The 19811-nt window shown below is 49.8% G+C and overlaps 2 protein-coding genes across 6 annotated transcripts in view; both read right to left on the reverse strand.

The window, feature by feature from the left end:
* Slc43a2 (solute carrier family 43 member 2) overlaps window positions 1–1174 on the reverse strand; it is a 44487-nt gene extending 43313 nt beyond the window's left edge. For 2 of the 3 annotated variants that reach the window (XM_087191593.1, XM_087191591.1), the window contains exons 1-2: window positions 998–1167; window positions 504–594 (exon numbers count right to left, since the gene is read on the reverse strand). The gene's annotated coding sequence lies outside the window, so the exon portion shown is untranslated. Of the gene's footprint in view, window positions 1–503; window positions 595–997 lie in introns of all 3 variants that reach the window. The other variant, XM_087191592.1, reaches the window with a different exon arrangement.
* Window positions 1175–2857: 1683 nt separating this feature from the next.
* Scarf1 (scavenger receptor class F member 1) lies at window positions 2858–19811 on the reverse strand. 3 transcript variants are annotated; one of them, XM_087191590.1, is made up of 13 exons: window positions 19498–19811; window positions 18958–19019; window positions 18632–18733; window positions 17275–17797; window positions 12889–13107; window positions 12465–12593; window positions 10864–10967; window positions 10333–10444; window positions 8763–8884; window positions 8540–8686; window positions 6678–7477; window positions 5584–5639; window positions 3055–4534 (listed from the first exon to the last, which is right to left on the reverse strand). In XM_087191590.1, the coding sequence occupies exons 1-12, from the start codon at window positions 19611–19613 to the stop codon at window positions 5595–5597; spliced, it is 2481 nt and encodes an 826-aa protein (XP_087047716.1). In that variant the 5' UTR covers window positions 19614–19811; the 3' UTR covers window positions 3055–4534; window positions 5584–5594. The 3 variants fall into 3 exon arrangements, with proteins under 3 accessions (XP_021093937.1, XP_087047716.1, XP_012932278.2); XM_021238278.2 differs by lacking the exon at window positions 6678–7477 and having other exon boundaries at window positions 2858–4534; window positions 19498–19802; XM_013076824.3 differs by lacking the exon at window positions 18632–18733 and having other exon boundaries at window positions 19498–19802.

A 19811-nucleotide genomic window follows, 5' to 3' on the forward strand; every position in this document is an offset into this window, starting at 1 on the left:
TGGCCACCTGGGCAGCGGCATACCTGACAGCTGCCACTCCCAGGGACCCTGACAGACTTCCTCCCGCCCGCACTCAAGACCCTGCCCCAGCTCTGTCTTCTTCAACCATAAGATCAGCACACCGAGCTCCGGAACGGCCTGCCCACGGCGCGCTCATTGGCCTGACGACAAAGGAACTGCCGCGCCATTGGCCATTGTCTAGGTCGCTAGGCGCTGCGGCCACGCGAACCCCGCGTGGGAGAGGCGAAGCCGGTTCAAACCGGCGGCGCGAGCCAGCCTCGCGACCCCCTTTCTGGACTGTTATCTCGGCAATTAGCAGGTTCCCATGGAAGCCGACCCTCAGTCCCTCCATGCCCCAGTTCCTTGCTCTACTCCTCGTCTTCTCTAGCGGCTCCTCACCCGTCAGGTCACTTTCCTCTCATATGTACACCTCTCTCTAAGCCCCTTCTCTTGTCCCCCGCACCCTAGCTTAGGCCCACCCCCATCTCTGGGATCTAGCTTACCCGGCTCCTGCTTGTGTGTGTCGGGCCCGCCCGGCTCCTTTTCCGTCTCCTTTTATTCCAGCCCTTTTATTCCGACCCTAAAATGAAAACACTGCCGCCCGCTGATTGGCTGAGTGGGGGCTGGAAACAGGCTTTGACCAATGAGCAGCCACCCGCCCGCCCCCCGGCAAGCAGAAGCCGGTTCCGGCCGGACTTAAGAGACAAACAAGAGAGACTGGGGGGAGCCTATGGGCCGCTGTGGGCCTCGCCTCGACTCTGCAGTCTTAAGCTGGAGTTACTCTCGGGCCACAATCTCCCACCGCCCCGCCCGGAGCCCTGACTCTAGGCTGGGTTGCGGGCTCGGCCTTCTTGCACACCCCGGACTTGCCCAGCTACGTGGCAATGCCCCTCAGCACCCAGCCTGGCTCGTGCATTCTGCTCTCCCGCCCGCTCCGTAGTCCCCCCTGCGCCCCGGGTACCACGCCCGAATGCTCAGGCTTCGCAGGGATGCTTACCTCAACTGCACCATTCCCACGCATTGCTGCCCCTTCCTTGGGCTTTGTGCTGTGGTTCTCTCTTGTCCCTGATGGCTCCCACTCAGGTGCAGTCTGCGGGTCTCGGATTCCCAGGCCCATATCCAGGCGTGGTGTGCGCCTTCCAGCTCTCCTGATTCACCTGCCTCTTGCCTCTCGTAGGTGCCCCTTGAGGATCTGTAAGGAGGAGTTTGGGGCTTGTCTGTTTGGAAGTAGGATGTTGTCCAGACTCTAGTCCCCCTTTCCCCGTTTCCGCTGTCCTCGGTTCCCTCGGGGACCCCCGCCCGGACCGATTTTCCTGGTGCTCCTTGCATTGCTTCTCTATTCCCCGAACGTCCCTTCCATGTAAGGACCCTCTCTGTGGGCAACCCCAAGCTGCTAGTATAAGTCTGAGGGGCCAAGAGGGCTCCAGCATCCCTCTGTGAGCAGCCAACTGGACCTGCCCCGAGGAACTGATGGGGCAGAAGCATGAAGCCCAAGCTCTGAAGATTCAGCAGCCTGACGGCTGCGTCTCCCCGATCAGAAATACTAGCTTGACCTCAGAAAACCCTGGGTCTCCCCAGATTTCATATACTCGGGGAGCTGGCTGAACACTCCAAGGTTAGGAGAGCGCCGGCAGCCTGCTGGTCCACTTCCCCCCAGCTCGAGTGGGCCCCCTGCTGGCCACTCTGCAAGACACTCCTAGACTGCCAGTGCTGTTTGGCTGGTTGTCTTACTTTCGCGGTTACCCACCGTGCAGAATCTCACCCACTCAAGGTTTCAACTGACATCTGACAAATCTCCAGTCCTTCATCCTTCTTCCTTGGGGCTTCTCCTTGAGACCCTTCTCCCAGCCTCAAATACATCTCTAAAATAATGAACTCTTTTGTCGCAAAGCTGTTTCTCCAAGTCTCCTTTAGATAATAGCACCATTATCTACTGAAGGTAGATAGATGCCAAAAACCAATCTTTCAATAAGTATGTGTTAGGCACCTGCTGTTCTCCCTGCCACCCCACGCCACCACACCAGTACAGTCCTATCTACTAAATGTTTATCCATTTGGACCATTTGTGTCCTCAGGACTTCAATCCCCAATCTCACCCTCTCAGATCTATCCCCTACCCCCACCCAGTGACCTTGGTAAATCTGGCCTCTGCTAAAATCCAGGGCCTTTCCACTGAGCTACATCCCCCGGTCCTTTTTGTTTGTATTTCATTTTGAGACAGGATCTTGCTAAGTTGCTAGGTTGCCCAGGCTGAGCTCAAACTTGTCATTTTCCTGCCTTAGCCTCCCAGATTGCCTTCAAAAACTATTATTTCCTCTCCAAAATAAAGTTAATCAGGCCGGGGATTTAGCTCAGTGGTTCTGCCGCCTGCCTCGAAAGTGTAAGGACCCGAGTTCGATCCACAGTACCAAAAAAAAAAAAGGATAAAGTTAAGCTTCCCAGCTCCATGGGCTCCTTCCACAGGAGGCTGTTTGACTTGCCTGGTCCTCACTGCTCCAGTCCAGTGGAATTGCTTGTGGTTTCTGCACTGTTTTCTCCCTTCTGGCCATCAACATAGCCCCTTCTTGGACATTACTTCCTCTCAGAAGCCTTCCCTAGCCATTCTCAATAATACCTTTCGCTATCTTTGTCCACTGGTTGCATTGTTTGATAGTTATTCATCTGTTTTTATCTCCCTTTCCCCATTGACTGTAAGTAAACTCTTTGGAGGCAAGAGTGTGTCTTATACAACTTTGTATAACCAGCCTTTACTAGTGAAGTAAACACAAAGTAGGTGCACAGTGGAGTTTGTGGAATGAAAACACGAACAAATGAAAAGGGTTCCAGGACACAGAATCTAAAACTGGGAGAATAAAAGTAATGCCAATAATAAATACCCTTTATTGAGAACTAAACATTTACTAGGTGCTTTACATCCTTTGTGTCATTTAATCCCCACAACCACCCTGGAAGGTACCCATTATCTTTGTTTTTCAGATGAAAATCCTGAGGCTTTAAGTAACTTTCAAAATCACAAAACAAGTTGGAGCTGGGACTTGGTTCCAGGTCTGTCTGAGTGAAACTTTTTCTTTTTTTTTTTTTAATTAGGAGTGTTAATGCCCCAACACCAGCACTGTTGGCAAATTATGAAGAAATAAAACCATGGGAGTACACCATAAATGAGGACCTGGGTTCAATCCCCAGCTTTAAAAGAAATAAAATCACTAAAGTACTAGAAGAAAATGTAGATCATTTCACTGATTTTAGGATAGAGATTTTTGCACTAAGCATACAGTGAAACCCAAAAGTCATAAAGACAAAGGCTGTCTAAATTAAAATTTTAAAACTTCCATAGAGGAAAAAAAGAAGAAACTATAAACAGGATTTAAACACCAGTCACAAAGTGAGCAAAGAACTAATATCCTTGATATATAAAAGGCACTTAAAAATCAATCAGAAAAAAGATGAATGCCTCAATTGAAAATTGAATATAACCAGATAATCTGCAGGAAAAAAAAAAAGCTATTAAGGACTGATAGGAAGCTCAACCTTACAATAATCATAGAGAAAAAGAATAATCTTGAAATTTAAATTGTAAGTTTTTGTTTTTTGTTTTTTGAGACAGAGTCTTGCTACATAGCTCAGGCTGGCCGTGAACTCACTATGTAGCCTGGCCTTGACATCAAGGTGATCCTCCTGCCTCACCTTCCTGAGGTTAAATTTTGTGTGTGTGTGTGTGTGTGTGTGTGTGTGTGTGTGTGTGTTGCTGGAGATCAACTCTAGGGTCTTATGCAGGCTAGGCAAGTGCTGTACCACTAAGCTATTCCTCCAGCCCCACAGAAATCATTATCATTTTTTGATGGTTAAAAGATGGCTAGCTGGATGTGGTGGCACACACCTGAAATCCCAGAACTCAGGAGCCTGAGGCAGAAGGATCCCCAAGGCCAGGATGGGCTATAAATGAGTTCAAAGCCAGCCTGAATATATAGTGAGACCTGTCTCAAAAAACACCTTTTTAGGGCTGGGGATTTAGCTCAGTGATTTCGCTGCCTGCTGCACAAGCACAAGGACCTGAGTTCGATCGCTGGTACCAAAAAAACAAACAAACAAACAAAAACCCCACCTTTTTAGGGGTTAGGGATTTAGCTCAGTGGTACCATGCCTGCCTCAAAAGCACAAGGTCCTGAGTTCGATCCCTGGTACCGCAAAACAAAAAAAATAGCTTTTTAATTGTATAAGGATTTTAACTAGCTTTTTCATTTTTTTGTGTGTATGCTAAAATAATGAGAGTCATTTCCAACCTGTCATATTGGGCATAGGTAAATGGCTATTTTGTGTGGATATAAACCCATACAACTTTTTTGGAGGGCAATTTGGAGTAAGTACAGAAATGTCTAATGTTGTTACCCTATAATTTAACAACTCCACTTCTAGGAATCCATCCTATAGAAAATCTTGCATAAGTGCAAAAAGAAATATATACAGAGTTGGGGATGTAGCTCAGTGGCAGAGCGCTTGCCTAGCATGCGCAAGGCCCTGGGTCCAATTCTCAGCACTGCAAAAACAAAAAAAGAAATATGCACAAAGTTAGTTGTAGACTACATCATAGTTTATTATATCAAAACAATTAGAAACAACTGTCCATTGGTGGGAGTGGTGGTTTCAATAACCTGTGTCATTTCCACGTAACGGAATCCCACCTCCTCACCCCCACCCTCTACTACTGGGGCTCAAACCGAAAACCTCACACACCCTAAGCAAACACTTTATTCCAGAGTCATCCCCAGCCCTACCTCATCAAATTTTATGAAAGTTTGTATTTATATTTACTGACATCAAAAGATAACCAGGATACATTACTAAAAGTAAGAAAGCAAGTGCAGCTCAGGTAGAAGGTGTGCTTAGCATACTTGAGGACCTGGGTTCAATCCCTGGCACCAAAAAAAGAAGGGATGGGCCTGGGATTTAGCTCAGTGGTTTCGCTGCCTGCTGCACAAGCGCAAGGACCTGAGTTTGATCCCTGGTACCAAAAAAAGGAAAGGGGAGAAAAAAAGCAAGTAAGCTGCAGAATAGTATGCTTAGTGTGCTCTTTTGTTTGTAAAGCATATATTTACATATGCACAAAAAAATATGTGAAAGGAAGTGCCTCAACTGTGAATGAGGTTCTCTGAGCACAGGGATAGAAGGGGAAACCTGGCTCTTCTTTTGCTGACTAGGTAATGTGGTGTGTGAGCCAGGAATTCGAAGACCAAAAGGCACTCAGAGAAAAGTCAGTCTTAACCTCTCCCTTGCCTCCCAGATTGCCTCTGGGAAAAGAGAAATCTCAGCCCTACTTTATACAGGTTTACAATGTTAGTATTTTTTCTTCTTTAATTTTGGAGATGGAGTCTCAGTGTGTTGCCCAGGCTTGGTTTGGAACTCATGGGTTCAAGTGATCTTCCTGCCTCAGCTTCCGAGAAAGTAGGATTACAGGATTATACTGCCACAAGGCCTGGCTTTAGAATTCTACCTTTATGTATATATTTAGTGATGTTTCCTGAACCTTGTCTTTAAAAGGATTTATGTGCATGAAAAATGATTAAAGCTGGGAATGGTGGTACACACCTGTAATTCAGCTACCCAGAAGACTGAGTCAGGAAGATCACAAGTTCAAGCCCAGCCTGTCTCAGAAAACAAAAGGGTTAGGATGAAAAGTGATAGAGCACTCACACAGCATAGATCAGGCCATGGGTTCAATCCTCAGTACCACACATGCACACACAAAAAAATTAGAAAATAGGGTGAGGCAGGAAGCTCACAAATTCAAGGCCAGCCTTGGCTACATTGCAGATTCAAGGCCAGCCTCGGCTAGAGTGAGACCGTCTCAGAAAACCCCACAAAAAATTAAGAAATTTAAAAATAAACACCCAGGTGTGGTGCCCCACACCTATAATCCTAGCACTCGGGAGACTGAGGCAGGAGGATTGCCATGAGTTCAAGGTCAGCCTGAGCTACACAATGAATTCATGGCCAGCCTGGACTACATAGCGAGACCCTGTCTCAAAAAACAAAAAAACAAAAAAAAAATAAAAAATTTAAAAAAAATAAAGAAACAATGGGTTGATGATATAGCTCAGTGGTAGAGCACGTGCTTGGCATAAGTGAGGCCCTGAGTTCAGTCCCCAGCACCAAAACAACAAACTATTGTGCTGTACTGTATTCCACAATTTGTAGGTCATTTTTTACACATTTGGAGTAGCACATTCTCCCACATTAATATTTTTTGTACAACATGATTTTTAGTAGTTGTGCAGTAAGAAGTATCTGTTTAACCAATCTTTTATCATCAAACATTTAGGTTGTTTTCCGTTTCAGAAAAATGTTTGGCAAATGAAGGAAAGAACAGTGGTTTGGGGGCAGAATCCAGGGCAACAGACAAAAAGTCCCTGCAGTATCTTTTCCCTCTTCCTGACCCCTTCCTGCAGGATCCCTGCCTGGGCCCTCCAGACCTGCTCCTGGAGTGCTGCCAGGACCCAGAGCCAGCTGGCCTCTAACCCTGCTCTTTTCCTGTACAGAGGCTCTGCTGAGCGCATCCTGGCTCTAGCACAAAGCACAGTCATTCAGGGCAGTTCTGGTGCCTCCTGCCCCCACCCCATCCATGTTCTTCCCACTCCCCGAGTCTAAGGTCTTCAGGACTTTGGTTACCCAGGTACACGCACATTCTCATACAGGGGCTCCTCTGCCCCTTCCTCTTCAGCTTGCTTCTGGGGAGCATGTTCTGGGAGGCTGTTCCTGGAGACCGGCTCCCAGGTGCCTCCCGGGTTCTCACTGCCATCCCCCAGCACCCTGGACACCTCCTCCTGCCTAACTCCTCTAGATTCTGCAGCCCCTACAAGACTAGGAGCCAAGCCAGGGCTTTGATTGGCAGAGCCAGGGGATGGTGTAGTGCTGCCCTTCTGAGCCAGAGCTCGGCGTGGAGGCTTAGGGATGGCACTCTTGACCTTGGCTTCTGCCTGGCCTTTCTGGAAGTTACCCAAACGGCGGAAGACAGACCAGACAGGGCCCTCAGATCTCTCGGGCATCCCTGCCAGCATGTAGATTGTAGCCACAGAATCAGAGCTCTTCTGGACATTGTCCTTGGTGGTTTCCCCATGCTCTGCCACTCTCTGGTTATCAAGCGGGAATCGGTGGCCATTGGCAGAATTGCTGAGTCTGGCAGCAGCAGGAGGGGCCTTATCCACCTGTGCTTGTTCCATGCTTGTGGACTCCTCAGTCTCCTGGCTCTCAGGACCTGCTTGGGCTCCTCTTGAGAGCCTCTTGGGTTTTCGGATTGGACTGGAGAGCTCCCCTGAGCTTCGGCAACTCTGCGACACAAACTTGGTGCCTTCAGCAAAGGAGACGGAGGGCCGCTTGGCCCGGGCTAAGCTGGAGGTTCGTGGGATAGGGAATGGCGTGGAGGCATCCTCAGGGGGAGGGAAGGTGGCCTCCAATGACTCTGCCTGGGCCACAGGAACCGTCCCTGGCAGAGGAGATGAAAGAGCTTGGCAGAGGAGACGAAAGAGCTAGGTGTGGGCACTTCAGTCCAGCCCACCTCAGCTCAGCATCTTCTGGGCTGGCCTTGCATACAGGCCGGGAAGTGAGGATGCAGAGAGCGTCAGGGAAGGGCCAATTCAGTCGGCACACCTCCTTCTCCACTCTTCTCACCATCTCTCCCTGCTCTGAGCCACTGCTGCACACCAGCCAGCCTGAAACTCCCACCATGTCCTGACCCATGACCTCTGAGCTGTGTCCCTCTGGGCCTTGGAGTATGCTGTTCCCTTTAGCTGGAACCACTCCCACTTTCTGGCTAACTCCTACTGATTCTGCTACGCTCAACACAGCTCCACTAACAGAGTTGCCACTGCCATGGCTAGATTGGGTCCCTCTTTATGTGTCCCTGTCAAAGCGTGTACCTATAACTCCCTATAACTCCCTGGTGACTTGTCTCATTACTGCCTGTCAGACTGCAAGCATGGTGAGGACAGGAGTCTTTTTTTGATCCCAGGGCCTTCGCACTAAACTATGTCCCCAGCTTTTTTTTTTTGAGACAGGTTCTCTCTAAGTCACCACCCTGCCCAGGATGGGCTCAAACTTGCAATCCTCCTGTCTCACCCTCCTAGAATGCTGAGATTATAGGCATCTGGCACAATGCCCAGCTCTATTTTGTTCTTGTTTTTTATTTTGTTTGTTTGTTTTTTTGGTACCGGGGATCGAACTCGGGACCTTGCACTTTCGAGGCAGGCTGCGGCACCACTGAGCTAAACCCCCCGGGCCCTTTGTTTTGTAGTTTTTTTGAGACAGGGTCTCACTTTGTAGTTCAGGCTGGCTTTGAACACACTATGTAGCCTGGGCTGGCCTCGAACTTGCGGCAATCCTCCTGTCTCAGCCCCCCGAGTGCTGGGATTACAGGCATATGCCACCATGCCCGGCTTCTTTTTTGCTCTTTACTGTGTCCCCAGAGACAGGACAGTGACTGGCCCTGAAGGAATATGGAAGAGGCTGTGGTGGGCAGGGGTACTCTGAGTGGGTTGGTGGGGGCTACCTTTTGGGGATGACACGCAGTAGGCAGAATCTTCGTTCTCTGCTCCGGATTCAGAATCAGAAGAGAAGGAGTCCTCAGAAGCCCAGCCGGCAGAGGGCTGCTCAATGAAGCTGTGGTTGAAGGGGACTTCCGGGTCGTGGTGAGACACTGCAGGGGCTCTCTAGGTCACAGCCTGCTGGGAAGCCTCGTCCCCTCACAGCCCCCAAGCCCAATGCCCACTGACCTGTCACCCAGGGAAGCTTGTAGCCACTGAGGGAGCCACACAGCAGTGCAGAGCCCAGGCTGCTCAGTGCCCCACAGACCCGCTGCTTCATCCTGGACAAGGTGGTTCCACCCCTTGAAGGCCTGAGGAGGTGACATGGGGGATGGTCAGCACCCAAGACTCAGGGTGACCCTGGCAGGGCATGACAGGCATGACAATCACTCCGTATTGACAACAATAAGACCCAAACAACTGAGCCCAACTGAGCCTTCTATAAATCATAGAAGGCAGCAGCGCTCTAGAGTCAGATAGACCAGGGTAACAACTCTGGCGCAGACTGAACACCCCTGGGCCTTGGTTTCCTCATCTATAAAATGGGGACAATAGTCCTATCTACCAGAGCTTAGTGCAGGACGCGGTACAGCACAAAGACCCTAGAGGGTTCTCAAAATGCGACTCCTTGTGATGGTCACCTGAGCTGAGCCCCTGAAGCCTGCTCTTGTCCCCACTCTCCTCCACCCCCAAGCTGGGTCTGCTCTACTTGTCACCAGTCATCTAATGGCTTTTGCACATGTCCTCGTCTCCCTGTGAGGGGCTTCCTCCAACCCAATAGGCTGTGTGCCAGAGGGTGAGGCAACAGGACTGGTGCGTCTGTGAATGCTTAACAACTGAGGACAAGCTTGAGGATTAGCGCATGAAGTAATAAGAACGCACTGGACAGGGCTGGGGATGTAGCTCAGCAGTGCAGCGCCTGCCTAGCAAGTGCAAGGCCCTGATACGTTTCCTGATACAAAAGGAAGCAAGCAAGTGAGCAAGTGAGTGAGCACTAGACAGAAAGCCAAGCAGGGCTTTGTGCATGCCATGACTAGCTAGGTCCCCTTGGGCTTCAGGGTGTAAGAAGTTTTGGAAAGGGGCGACCCACTTTCTGGTCCCCCTTCTGTCTCTCTTAGAAGCTATCTCTCTCAATAAATTTTCCTACTCTTAAAAAAAAAAGAAAAAGAAGTTTTGGAAAGAACAAAGCATCATGTGAGCATCATTCCCTAAGCCAGCCCCTCTTCTCTGCTGAACTGATACGCACTTTTTGCTCCCCCAGTACTAGGGACTGAAGCCAGGATCTTCATACAGAGCTACATTTTGAAACAGTGTCTTACTAAGTTGTTAAATTGTCCAGGCTGGATTCAAACTAGCAGTCCTCCTGCCTCAGCCTCCCAGAGTGCTGGGATTACAGGCATCCACCACCATGCCTGGCCACAGGCTTTTATGTCACTCTCCTTTCTAGGACAAATGAGGTCTGGTCTCTTCTCCAGCCCAGAGTTGTCCTGATACTTCTGTGTTCCTGGTCCCCCTTGTAGGCCCCTTCCAGTAAGCTCCTGGCCTCCTGCTGCAGGTTCGGTGCCCTGCACCTCAACTAATGCCCATGTGCCTCAGAAACTTCCATGTCACAGGCTTCCAAGGTAGGCAGGTGGCTGACATGGTGTCTCCAGGCCATGGCCACTGCCAGCTCTCTCCACTGTCTTTGACCTAAGTGTGTGGCAAGGCCAGCCTTTCCCCACCCCTGAAAGGAAACCAGAAGGGACCAGCCAGTATTCACCTGTCCTTGGGGTCCAGCCGAGTGGCCCAGCAGTAGCAGGCAATGCCCAGGAGGAGCAGCAGCAGAAGCACAAGGCTGCCAGCAATGAGAGCAACTTCCTTACTGAGATGGCCTGGGGGAGCAGATGGTCAAAGAGTCAGGGCCTTCCCACCTCCCACACAGATAGCTCATCTTCAGCTCTGAGTTGCCAGGCGCCTACCTGTGGGTCCCTTCCCTTCATCTAGGTGGCATCTCTGCTAATCTGTCCCCGCCTGATAGTCTAAAAGCCCATTCTACAAGCTCTTGTCCCAATTCTCAGGCCATACTAGAGTCCAGACCTGCCTGCTCATTTCCAGCTGTACTTGCTTTCTTAGATGGCAGGGGCTTTGTCACATCTTCAGGGGTCCCACAGCATCCATCCAGATTTCAGCCACAGAGAAGTCTCTGAAGTAGGCCCAACATGGCACGCCCCCAGCAAGTGGAGCCCCTGGGGCCCATGGAAAGGACCAGACTTTCAGGGTTACAGCGCCCTGCATCCTCCCTCTGCCTTACCCCAGTGGCAGGCCCCAGACACAGGGCTGCAAAGTCCATCTGAGCACTGGCAGGGCAGGGAGCAGTTGTTGCCATAGAAGCCAGGCAGGCAGGAACTGTTGCAGCTGTGGGGTGACAAGGGGGCAGGCTGAAGACTGGGTGGGAAGGGATGGTGGTGGGCAGTGGAGGGGGAAGGGAGAGTTCCAGGCACTGGCCCTCCCCTGCCAGGGAGCCTGCCCTGCACAATGTCCGAGCAGACCCCTCTGACCTCCGCACCACATGCTAGTGCCCCTGGCAGTGTTCAGCCCCAAAGCCACTCGGCTCTTCACCTGGCCTCTGCCTCTTGCCTGCCAGCACTAATGTGAACTAAGATACGATGGCACCCAGGGAGATCCCCTCAGGACCTGCAGTCCCAGCCAGGCCTCGCCTTGCCCCTAACTCCGGGCCTTGTTCCCCTTCACTGTAAAACAGATTCTCTTCCATTCGCTCCTTCACTCTCCTCCAGGTGGGAAACCTGACTGGAGACACTGTTTACCACCTGAAGACAATGCCCCCCGACCCCCCTAGTAAGGTCTCTAACTGGTTAGGGAGCCAGGTCCCCCTTTATTTTCCTTCTTCTTTTTTCCCTTTTATTTATTTTTTTAATTATTATTATTATTATTATTTTTTTTTTTTGGTACAGGGGATCGAACTCGGGACTTGCACTTGTGAGGCAGGTGCCAGAACCACTGAGCTAAATCCCTGGTCCTTTTTTAAATTATTTTTTTGGTACCAGGGATTGAACTTGGGACCTTGTATTTGCGAGGCAGGAGGCAGCACCACTGAGCTAAATCCTCGGCCCCCTTTTTTTTTTTATTTTAGCGGTACCAAGGGTAGAACCCAGGTCTTCGAACTGAAATACATATATTCTTACCTATTTTTTGTTTTTTTTTGTTTTTTTGGTACCGGGGATCGAACTTGGGACCTTGCATTTGCAAGGCAGGCACTGGAACCACTGAGCTAAATCCCTGGCCCAATTTTATGTTTTTTAATTGGTGTATTAGCTCAAACTTGCAGTCCTCCTTCCTCAGCCTCTCAGATTGCTGTGATTCTAGGCTGTACCATCATGCCAGGATTTTTTTTTTTTTGGTTGTTTTTTGAGACAGGGTCTTGCCATATAGCCTAGGCTTGCATTGAACTCTCAATTCTTATGACTTTTAAAATTTTGCTTTCTTTCCTTTTTAACAATTCTGATTTATTTTTCAGTCTTTTATTTATGCTTTTATTTTTATTATTTATTTTGGCTTTGGAGACACGATCTTGCTATGTGGTCCAGGCTAGGCTTTAACTTGCATTCCTCCTGCCTCAGCCTCCTGTGTGCTATTTTTCAGTCCTTTTAGATTAGGTGTCATCTGACTTCCTTGGAAGATATGACTCCCATAAGGACAGTGGGCGCATGTCTGGGAGGTGAAGAGGCCTGGGAAGGGAACTTCTTATTTTAGGTGCCCTCTGCAGCAGCCACCACCCCTGACTCTGCCATACAAGTACTTCCCAAATAAGTAACCCTGAGGAAGGGAACTTTGGGAAACATTACAGAGGCCTGACCTCAGACCGCCCTCCTCCCCCCAGGGCTCAGTCCTCACCTGGTCCCCCAGTAGCCAGCGCTACAGACACATTCTCCAGTCTGGGGATCACAGGCCCCCTGGACACAGGTGGGACAGATAGAGCTGCAGTCCTCTCCAAAGGTGCCAACTGGGCAGCTGTCTTCACATCTGGGAGAAGCAAGATTCTGAGCCTGGGAAGGCAGGCCAGGCCTGGCCCCCAGAGTGGGGCCCTACACTCCTGAACTGAGGGATCCAAATGGCCATTCTTCAGCAGCAAAGCATGGGTGCAAAAGAGTGGGGCAGGAACAGAAGAACATCCTGCCCACGGCCCCCTCAACATTCTCTCTCTTCCTCAGTCCCTCCCAGAGGCAGCGCCGAGAATGAGTGTGTGTGCTGGGGGAGAGGTGGCTATGAAGATCTGACAGAAAAGTCCACCCCATCCTAAGCAGGGGTATACACTCACCTGGGCCCCATCCTGCCAGGGTCACAGTGCTCACAGTGTCCTGTTTCTACCTGACAGGGCTCCCCACCCCGGCAGTGGGGGCACTGTTGGCTGCAGGTCTCGCCAAAGGTGCCTGGTGAGCAAGGCACCTGGCACAGGGTCCCATTCCATCCCGGCTCACAGGACTCACAGAAGCCTAAGTCCTTAGAGCACGGTGCACTCTGCTTGCAGTGGCCGCATCTAGCAAGAGAAAGGGTTCAAGGGAGTACAAGAGGGATGTAGTGCCCACCCCCTCAACCCATACACTGCCCACTCCAGCCAGTAGGGGCACTGCAGAGCATTCAGGATGCAGCTGGGTCACTCCGGCTGGCTCAAGCCTCAGTTTCTCCATGCTGTACAATGAAGAGGTTTGGACAGATGATCTGTGACCCATTCTTCCCTGGGTCTCAGGATCACCAAGAGGTACCACCTGAGCCAGGGCAGCCATGTTATCATCCCACCTTCCACCTCTATCCTTCCCAACCGTCCCTTCCTCCTCTTTGCCCTCCTCCCTCCCACACAATGCCATCCCTGAAGAGAGGACTCAGTGATTTACCTTCTATCCTGTAACATGAAAATGCATAAAAATAAAATACAGGATGACCGCAGTGATGTGTGCCTGGAATCAAAGCTACTCAGGACACTGAGGCACTAGGATCACTTGAGCCCAGGAGTTCAGACCAGCCTGGGTGACATAGTGAGAGTCTCTCTCTCTCCCTCTCATTTTTCTTTGAGACAGGGTCTCACTCTGCAATTCAGGCTGGGCTTGAATTCACTATGTAGCCCAGGCTGGCCTCAAACTCACAGGGATCGCCCTGCCTCAGCTTCCCGAGTGCTAGGATTACAGGCATCTGCCACTAACCTGGCTTTTTGTTCTGGTTTGGCTTGGTTTTTTGTGACAAGGTCTCACTGTGTAGTTCAGGCTAGCCTTGAACTCACTGTATGGCCCAGGCTGGCCATGAACTCCCAGTGATCCTGCTGCCTCAGCCTCCTGAGTGCTGGGATTGTAAGTGTGCACCATCATGCCTGGGTGATCCCAATTCCTTTTTTTTTTTTTTTGGTGCCGGAGATTGAACTCTAGTCCTTGCGCTTGCGATCCCAATTCTTAAAAAAAACAAAAACCATATATATATATAAAATGTTTTTATCACTATAACTTCACATTTACCTCATTTTAATTTCCCATTAGCATTTAATAGTAACTTGGGTGAGATTCATTAGCAGAGAAGGGAGGAGATTATAAAAAATCAATTTTGCTGGGGATTTAGCTCAGTGGTTCTGCCGCCTGCCGCACAAGCGCAAGGTCCCAAGTTTGATCCCCGGTACCAAAAAATCAATTTAGCTGATCTTAACCAGCATTTATCTATCTATCTATCTATTTATCTATCTAGTTTTGTGGTACTGGAGGTCAAATCCAGGTTCTTTTGCACTGAGCTACATTCCCTAGCCATTTTTATTTTGAGACAGGGTCAAATTGCTAAATTGCAAAGTTGCCCAGGCTGGGCTCAAACTTGTGATCCTCCTAACTTGGCCTCCCAGAGTGCTGGGATGACAGGCATGTGCCACCACATTGACTCTGATCAGCATTTAGAAAAACAAAAACTATTACAGTGTGTTGATTATAAAGATAAGTATGTATTGTCTTGTTAAATTTTTATTTCATGGAGGCAGGAGGATCATAAGTTCAAGCCCAACCTGAATGAAAAAACAGAAAGGGCTGAGGGTGTAGCTTAGTGTGAAGGTCCTGGGTTCAATCCCCAGGATCACACATCACACACACACACACACACACACACACACCACACACACACAAACAAAAAACCCCCACAATTTGTCCAGTACTTGGGAGGCTGAGATAGGGGGATTGCTGTGAGTGTGAAGCCAGTCTGAACTGCACAGTGAGACCCTGTCTCAAAGAAAACAAAAAAAGGTGCCTCATTTCTCTAAGTGCCTGCACTCCACTCTTGCGTGCACCTTGTATCTCCCTCTAATAAATCCTTCTCATGTCTCTTTTACTGATGTGTTCTGAAAATTCTTTTTCTCCAACGGGAGTCAGTGATTCTGCAAACTTATTTTAAAAGGGTGGATTGAGTTCTTTATTTCAGCCTCAGGCACCACCAGACCCACCCCGGTGGCACTTATCTTGGGAACCATGAAAGAGCCTAAAAAGAGACATGGAAACTGTGGAGAGCTCAACTTTGGTTTGACTATCAAAAAATGATGGTTTTGGGCCGGGGATTTAGCTCAGTGGTTTCACTGCCTGCTGCGCAAGTGCAAGGACCCGAGTTCAATCCCTGGTACCAAAAAAAAAAAAAAAATGATGGTTTAGGGGCCAGGGATTTAGCTCAGTGCTTTCACCGCCTGCTGCAAAAGTGCAAGGATCTGAGTTCGATACCTGGTACCAAAAAAAAAAAAAAAAAAAGATGGTTCTTCAAAAGATGGAACCAGGCTGGGGATTTAACTCAGTGGTTCTGCCACCTGCTTTGAAAGCACAAGGACTCGAGTTCGATCTCTGGCACCAAAAAAAAAAAAAAAATGATGGAACCCAGTACAGATGTCCTTCTTTTTAAATTTTTTACTCTGTGTAGCCCAGGCAGGCTTTGAACTCACAGTGATCCTCCTGCCTCAGCCTCCTGAATGCTGGAACTACCTGAGCACTCCACCACACCCTGCAGATGTTTCTCTTTTAACAACCTGTTTAATGACTGTTCAGACTTAGGACTGAGGCATGCTGTTCCAACTTATGATCAGCACTTGGACTTATGACCTCTCTTTATTTTTTGTAGTTCTGTATGTCTTGTTTATAGAACCTCCATGTCTTTTTTGTACAGTATACACTGTTTATACAGTACTGCAATTTTTGCTGATTGTACTGTACAGTACAGTACTGTAGTTTTGTTTCATTATATATTATAGTACTGCATGCAAGAGTTTTGTAAGTAACAGCAAAGTCATAAAAAAAAAACACCCCACAAAACCAAGCAACTTTCATTAATATGTGTTACATGTTAAAGTCTTTTTTTTTCTTGGTACTGGGGATCGACTCAGGACCTTGTGGTTGTGAGGCAGGCGCGGTGCCACTGAAAATGTGTTACATGTTGACTACTGAAGAACTGTGATGTGACTGAGGAAATATGTTTTAAATTAAATTAATCAAAATTTAAATGTCAATACTTGATTCATTTACTAAATCTTTTCAGTGCATTTTCTAATGAAAATTTAGTATGTAACTTGAGATGTACTGTAAGTGCAAATATACACTGGATTTCAAACAGTATCTTTTTTTTTTTTGGTACCAGGGATCAAACTTAGGACCTTGCACTCGCGAGGCAGGTGTGGCACCACTGAGCTAAATCCCCAGGCCTTGTTTGTTTGGAGAAAGGGTCTCACTATGTAGCTGGCCTTGATCTCACTATGCAGCCCAGGCTGGCTTTGAACTCACGGTGATCCTCCTGCCTCAGCCTCCTGAGTGCTGGGACCATAGGCGTGAGCCACCATGCCCAGCTCAAATAGTATCTTATATATAGCATTAATAATTTATATGTTGCCAGGGATTTAGCTCAAGTGGTACCGAGCCTGCCTCACAACTGCAAGGTCCTGAGTTCAATCCCCAGTACCAAAACAAAACAAAACAAAACAACTCCCCCCAAATAATAATTTATATGTTGATTAAATGTTGAAATAATGGTTTAGATATTTGGAGCAAATAAACTATTGAAATTTTTGAAACATGTGTTAGGTAGGATGTGATTTCTTTTGGGGGGGGATGTAATTTCTTATTGTGTGTGGAGCCTGTCAGTGTTTGAAGGTCAGAAGGCCACTGAATCTTCATGTTTTTTTTTTTTTTGAGATGGTCTCACTATGTAGTTCAGGCTGGCTTGGAACTCATGGAGATACTCCTGCCTCAGCCTCCCAAGTGGTGGGATTACAGGTATGTGCTACAATGCCTGGCAAAGGCCACTGAGTCTTGTTTTACATTTTTTTTCTAGATCTTGGCGTTGCTGGACAGGCACAATGCCACTGAGCTACACCCCCCGCCAGGCCATTAAGTCTTAAAGGGATCTTGCCATTCTCTTGTCACTCACATGAATCCTTGTTCTGCATATGGCTTGCTCCTAGCAATCCTTTAAAAACTAAGTGGATAAAAGAGGTGGGCAGGGGTGGACCTAAGGGCATCAAAGATTTTCTCCTTTCTTCTCTGTCTTGTATATTTTGGGGGAAGAGCATTGGGTCTCCCTTCCTCTTCTCCTGCCCTTCTCCTTCCACACCCAGCTCTTCCTGATACTGGTATACATTGCCTTTGCCTGCCTCCACCTGAGTCTCCTCTTGCACCCTGGTCCACCCTTGTCCCCAGCCCAGCTGGCTCACCTTTGGAAGCAATGCAACCCATAGTAGCCAGGGGTGCAGGGCAGATCGCAGTTTGTGCCCTGGAAGCCAAGCTTGCAAATGCACTGGCCAGAAGTGCCGTGGCAGGAGCCATAGATGCAGCTGCATGGCTGCCTGCAGTCAGTCCCCCACCACCCAGGCAGGCATTTGCAGCGGCCTGTGTCTGGTGTGCAAGGTGACTTGTGGCAGGAGCACCTGAAGTTGCAGCGCTCGCCCCACCAGCCTGATGGACACAGGCAGGTGCCCGTGGTCGCGTCACACTGTGCCAAAGGGTTGCACCTGCATCGGCGGCGACATGTGTCCGACCACCAGCCCGGGTCACAGTGGCACAGGCCAGTCTTGGGGTCGCAACGTCCGTGGGTCCCGCAGGAGCACTGGAACTCACAGTTGCTGCCCCACCGGTCAGCTTGGCACCGGCACACACCTGTGACCGGGTCACACTTGCCATGTGGGTGGCAGGAGCAGATCTCACGGCAGTCGGGGCCCCAGTACTGGTCCGGGCAGGCTATGGGGTTGGAGGGGACAGAGTAGGCTCAGGACCGGGCACAGGTCCTTGCCCAGCCCCTTCCTCAAGGAAGAGGGGTGCCAGCCTGCCCTCCGAGAGCCAGGGACAGATCTTGAAACATCTGGCAGCCTGTCCTTCTGGGGCACAGCTCATTTCCTGCCTCAGACTTGAACTACAGAAACTCCTAGCCTTGGGCCGTAGCCTTGGGCCAGCCTCCCATTTCACATTCCAGAACACAGATCCTAAATGGGAAGGGGTGTGCCCAGAGGTGGGTGTGGCTTCATCTGTGCCCCTCTTCCTTCCTTGTAGAGAGGTCACACACACACACCCCCGCCCCCCCCCCCCCCATGAGTGTTCATCCGGGTCTCAGGTAGGATGCTGCCAACCAGAGTCACAGGAAAAGCCTTATTTTCCCCAGTGTCCCAACTCAGATTGCTAGAGCCTGCCCTCAGGCTGTGGACCCACCAAAGCCTTTCTTATCTCCCTCCTACAGAGGGCAGGCAGCCCAGACCTGGGCCTCCTTCCACCCTTCACCCACACACAAAGTGCACATGGCAGGGACCAAAAATACAACCATTTTGCAGTTATAGCAGGGCCTATCATAGGGATCTGTTCTGAAGTCAAAGAGGAAGGTGAAAGTCTCTGGTGGAGAGGGTTTCGTGGATATGGGCAAAACCTGATGATTCAGAGCAACTCCCTAGAGCATATAATTTCCTGTCTCTAGGCCTCAATTTCCTCAGTGAAGCTTGGGGAATTTGGGGTGTTCTGCAGTTGCTGTGCCCTCCCCCACTCCGGCTGGGCATCCAGCAACTTCATCCTGTGGTTGAGACTCACGGGAGCTGCACTGGGCCCCGAAGAATCCAGGTTTGCACCGACAGAGGCCTGGTTTCACACATACCTCGTCTTTCCTACAGGCGTCCGGCCCCTCACAGATGGCTGAAAAACCAACCAGGTTGAAAGAGCTGGGACACACATGAGCAAGGGGCCCCCCTACCATTCTCACCCAGTCCTAGGGCTCTGCTCCCTCAAGAGTCACCCGACCACTTAGGACGGGGATGTGTGTGTGTCATAGGACGATGGTTCAAGGCCTCGGGAGGGAAATAGGGTAGGAAGGAAGGGTTGTCACTGGGCTAAGTGCACTCTTTTCCTTGGCTACTCACGGATGGTGCATTCTTGATCTTTCTGCCTCCAGCCTGGACAGCACAGGAGCTCTGCAAGGGGGCTGTGGGGCAAAAGGGGGGTCAGTGTGGGTAGCCCAGCCCTGAAGGGTAGATCACTGCCTCTGGCTGAGGTGTGGGAATTTGCTCAGCCCTACCAGGGAGACTTAGCGCTGGTGTCACAGCCCAAGAGTATTACAGCCCATGTCCCCAGCTTGTCCCCTCTCTTTTCCTGGCCTCATCACCTGCTCTGACACTCCATTACCCCTCAGGGTGCCCTTCAAATCCCCCTCCCTTTAACCCCATGATTTTCCCATATCCTCATTCTTGAAATGCCTCAATTTAGTTCAGTTGCCAGGTGTGGTAGCACATGCCTGTAAACCCAGCACTCTGGAGGCTGAGGCAGGAGAATTACTGTGAGTTCCAGGCCAGCCTGGGCTACATCATGAGTTCAAGGCCAGCCTGGACTACATAATGAGAGCCTGACCCCCACCCCAAAATTTAGTTTAGTCACAATCCCCAACAGAGTCCCATAGGACCCACCTGCTGCTCTTGCAGACGTTCTGGCCTTCTGGGTCCAGCCCTTCGGGGTCTAGCTCGGACTCTTGGGTCTTCTGAGTCCAGAGCAGCAGCAGTGGGAGCAGCAGCTCCAGCCCCATGGCGGCCAGTGCAGTGGGAGGGCCCGGGTTAATCTGGCTCTCACAGCTCCCAACTCCCTCCCTATTTCCTCCCAAGGCTTTTCCTGAGGAAACCAGGCCCAAGGGCTGGACTGCTGTGAGGCTCCTCCCTGAGACTGATGGACACTGGGAAAGCCAGGCACTCAGAAATGAGAGAAAGGAAGGCTGATGATGAGGTCC

The sequence above is a fragment of the Heterocephalus glaber genome, unplaced genomic scaffold (assembly GCF_053883595.1).
Source record: "Heterocephalus glaber isolate CG9 unplaced genomic scaffold, H.glaber_assembly_v1.0 deba00001564, whole genome shotgun sequence".
NCBI classification, from domain to species: domain Eukaryota; kingdom Metazoa; phylum Chordata; class Mammalia; order Rodentia; family Bathyergidae; genus Heterocephalus; species Heterocephalus glaber.

Bases quoted from the DNA above. Each gene is read 5' to 3' on its own strand.
- Scarf1 (XM_087191590.1), bottom strand. From the start codon at position 19,613: ATGGGGCTGGAGCTGCTGCTCCCACTGCTGCTGCTCTGGACTCAGAAG. The intron at 18,734-18,957 runs GTGAGTAGCCAA...TTGGTTTTTCAG, and splicing joins AGATCAAGAATGCACCATCC to CCATCTGTGAGGGGCCGGAC. The intron at 8,687-8,762 runs GTCAGTGGGCAT...GAGCCCCTGCAG, and splicing joins CAAGCTTCCCTGGGTGACAG to TGTCTCACCACGACCCGGAA.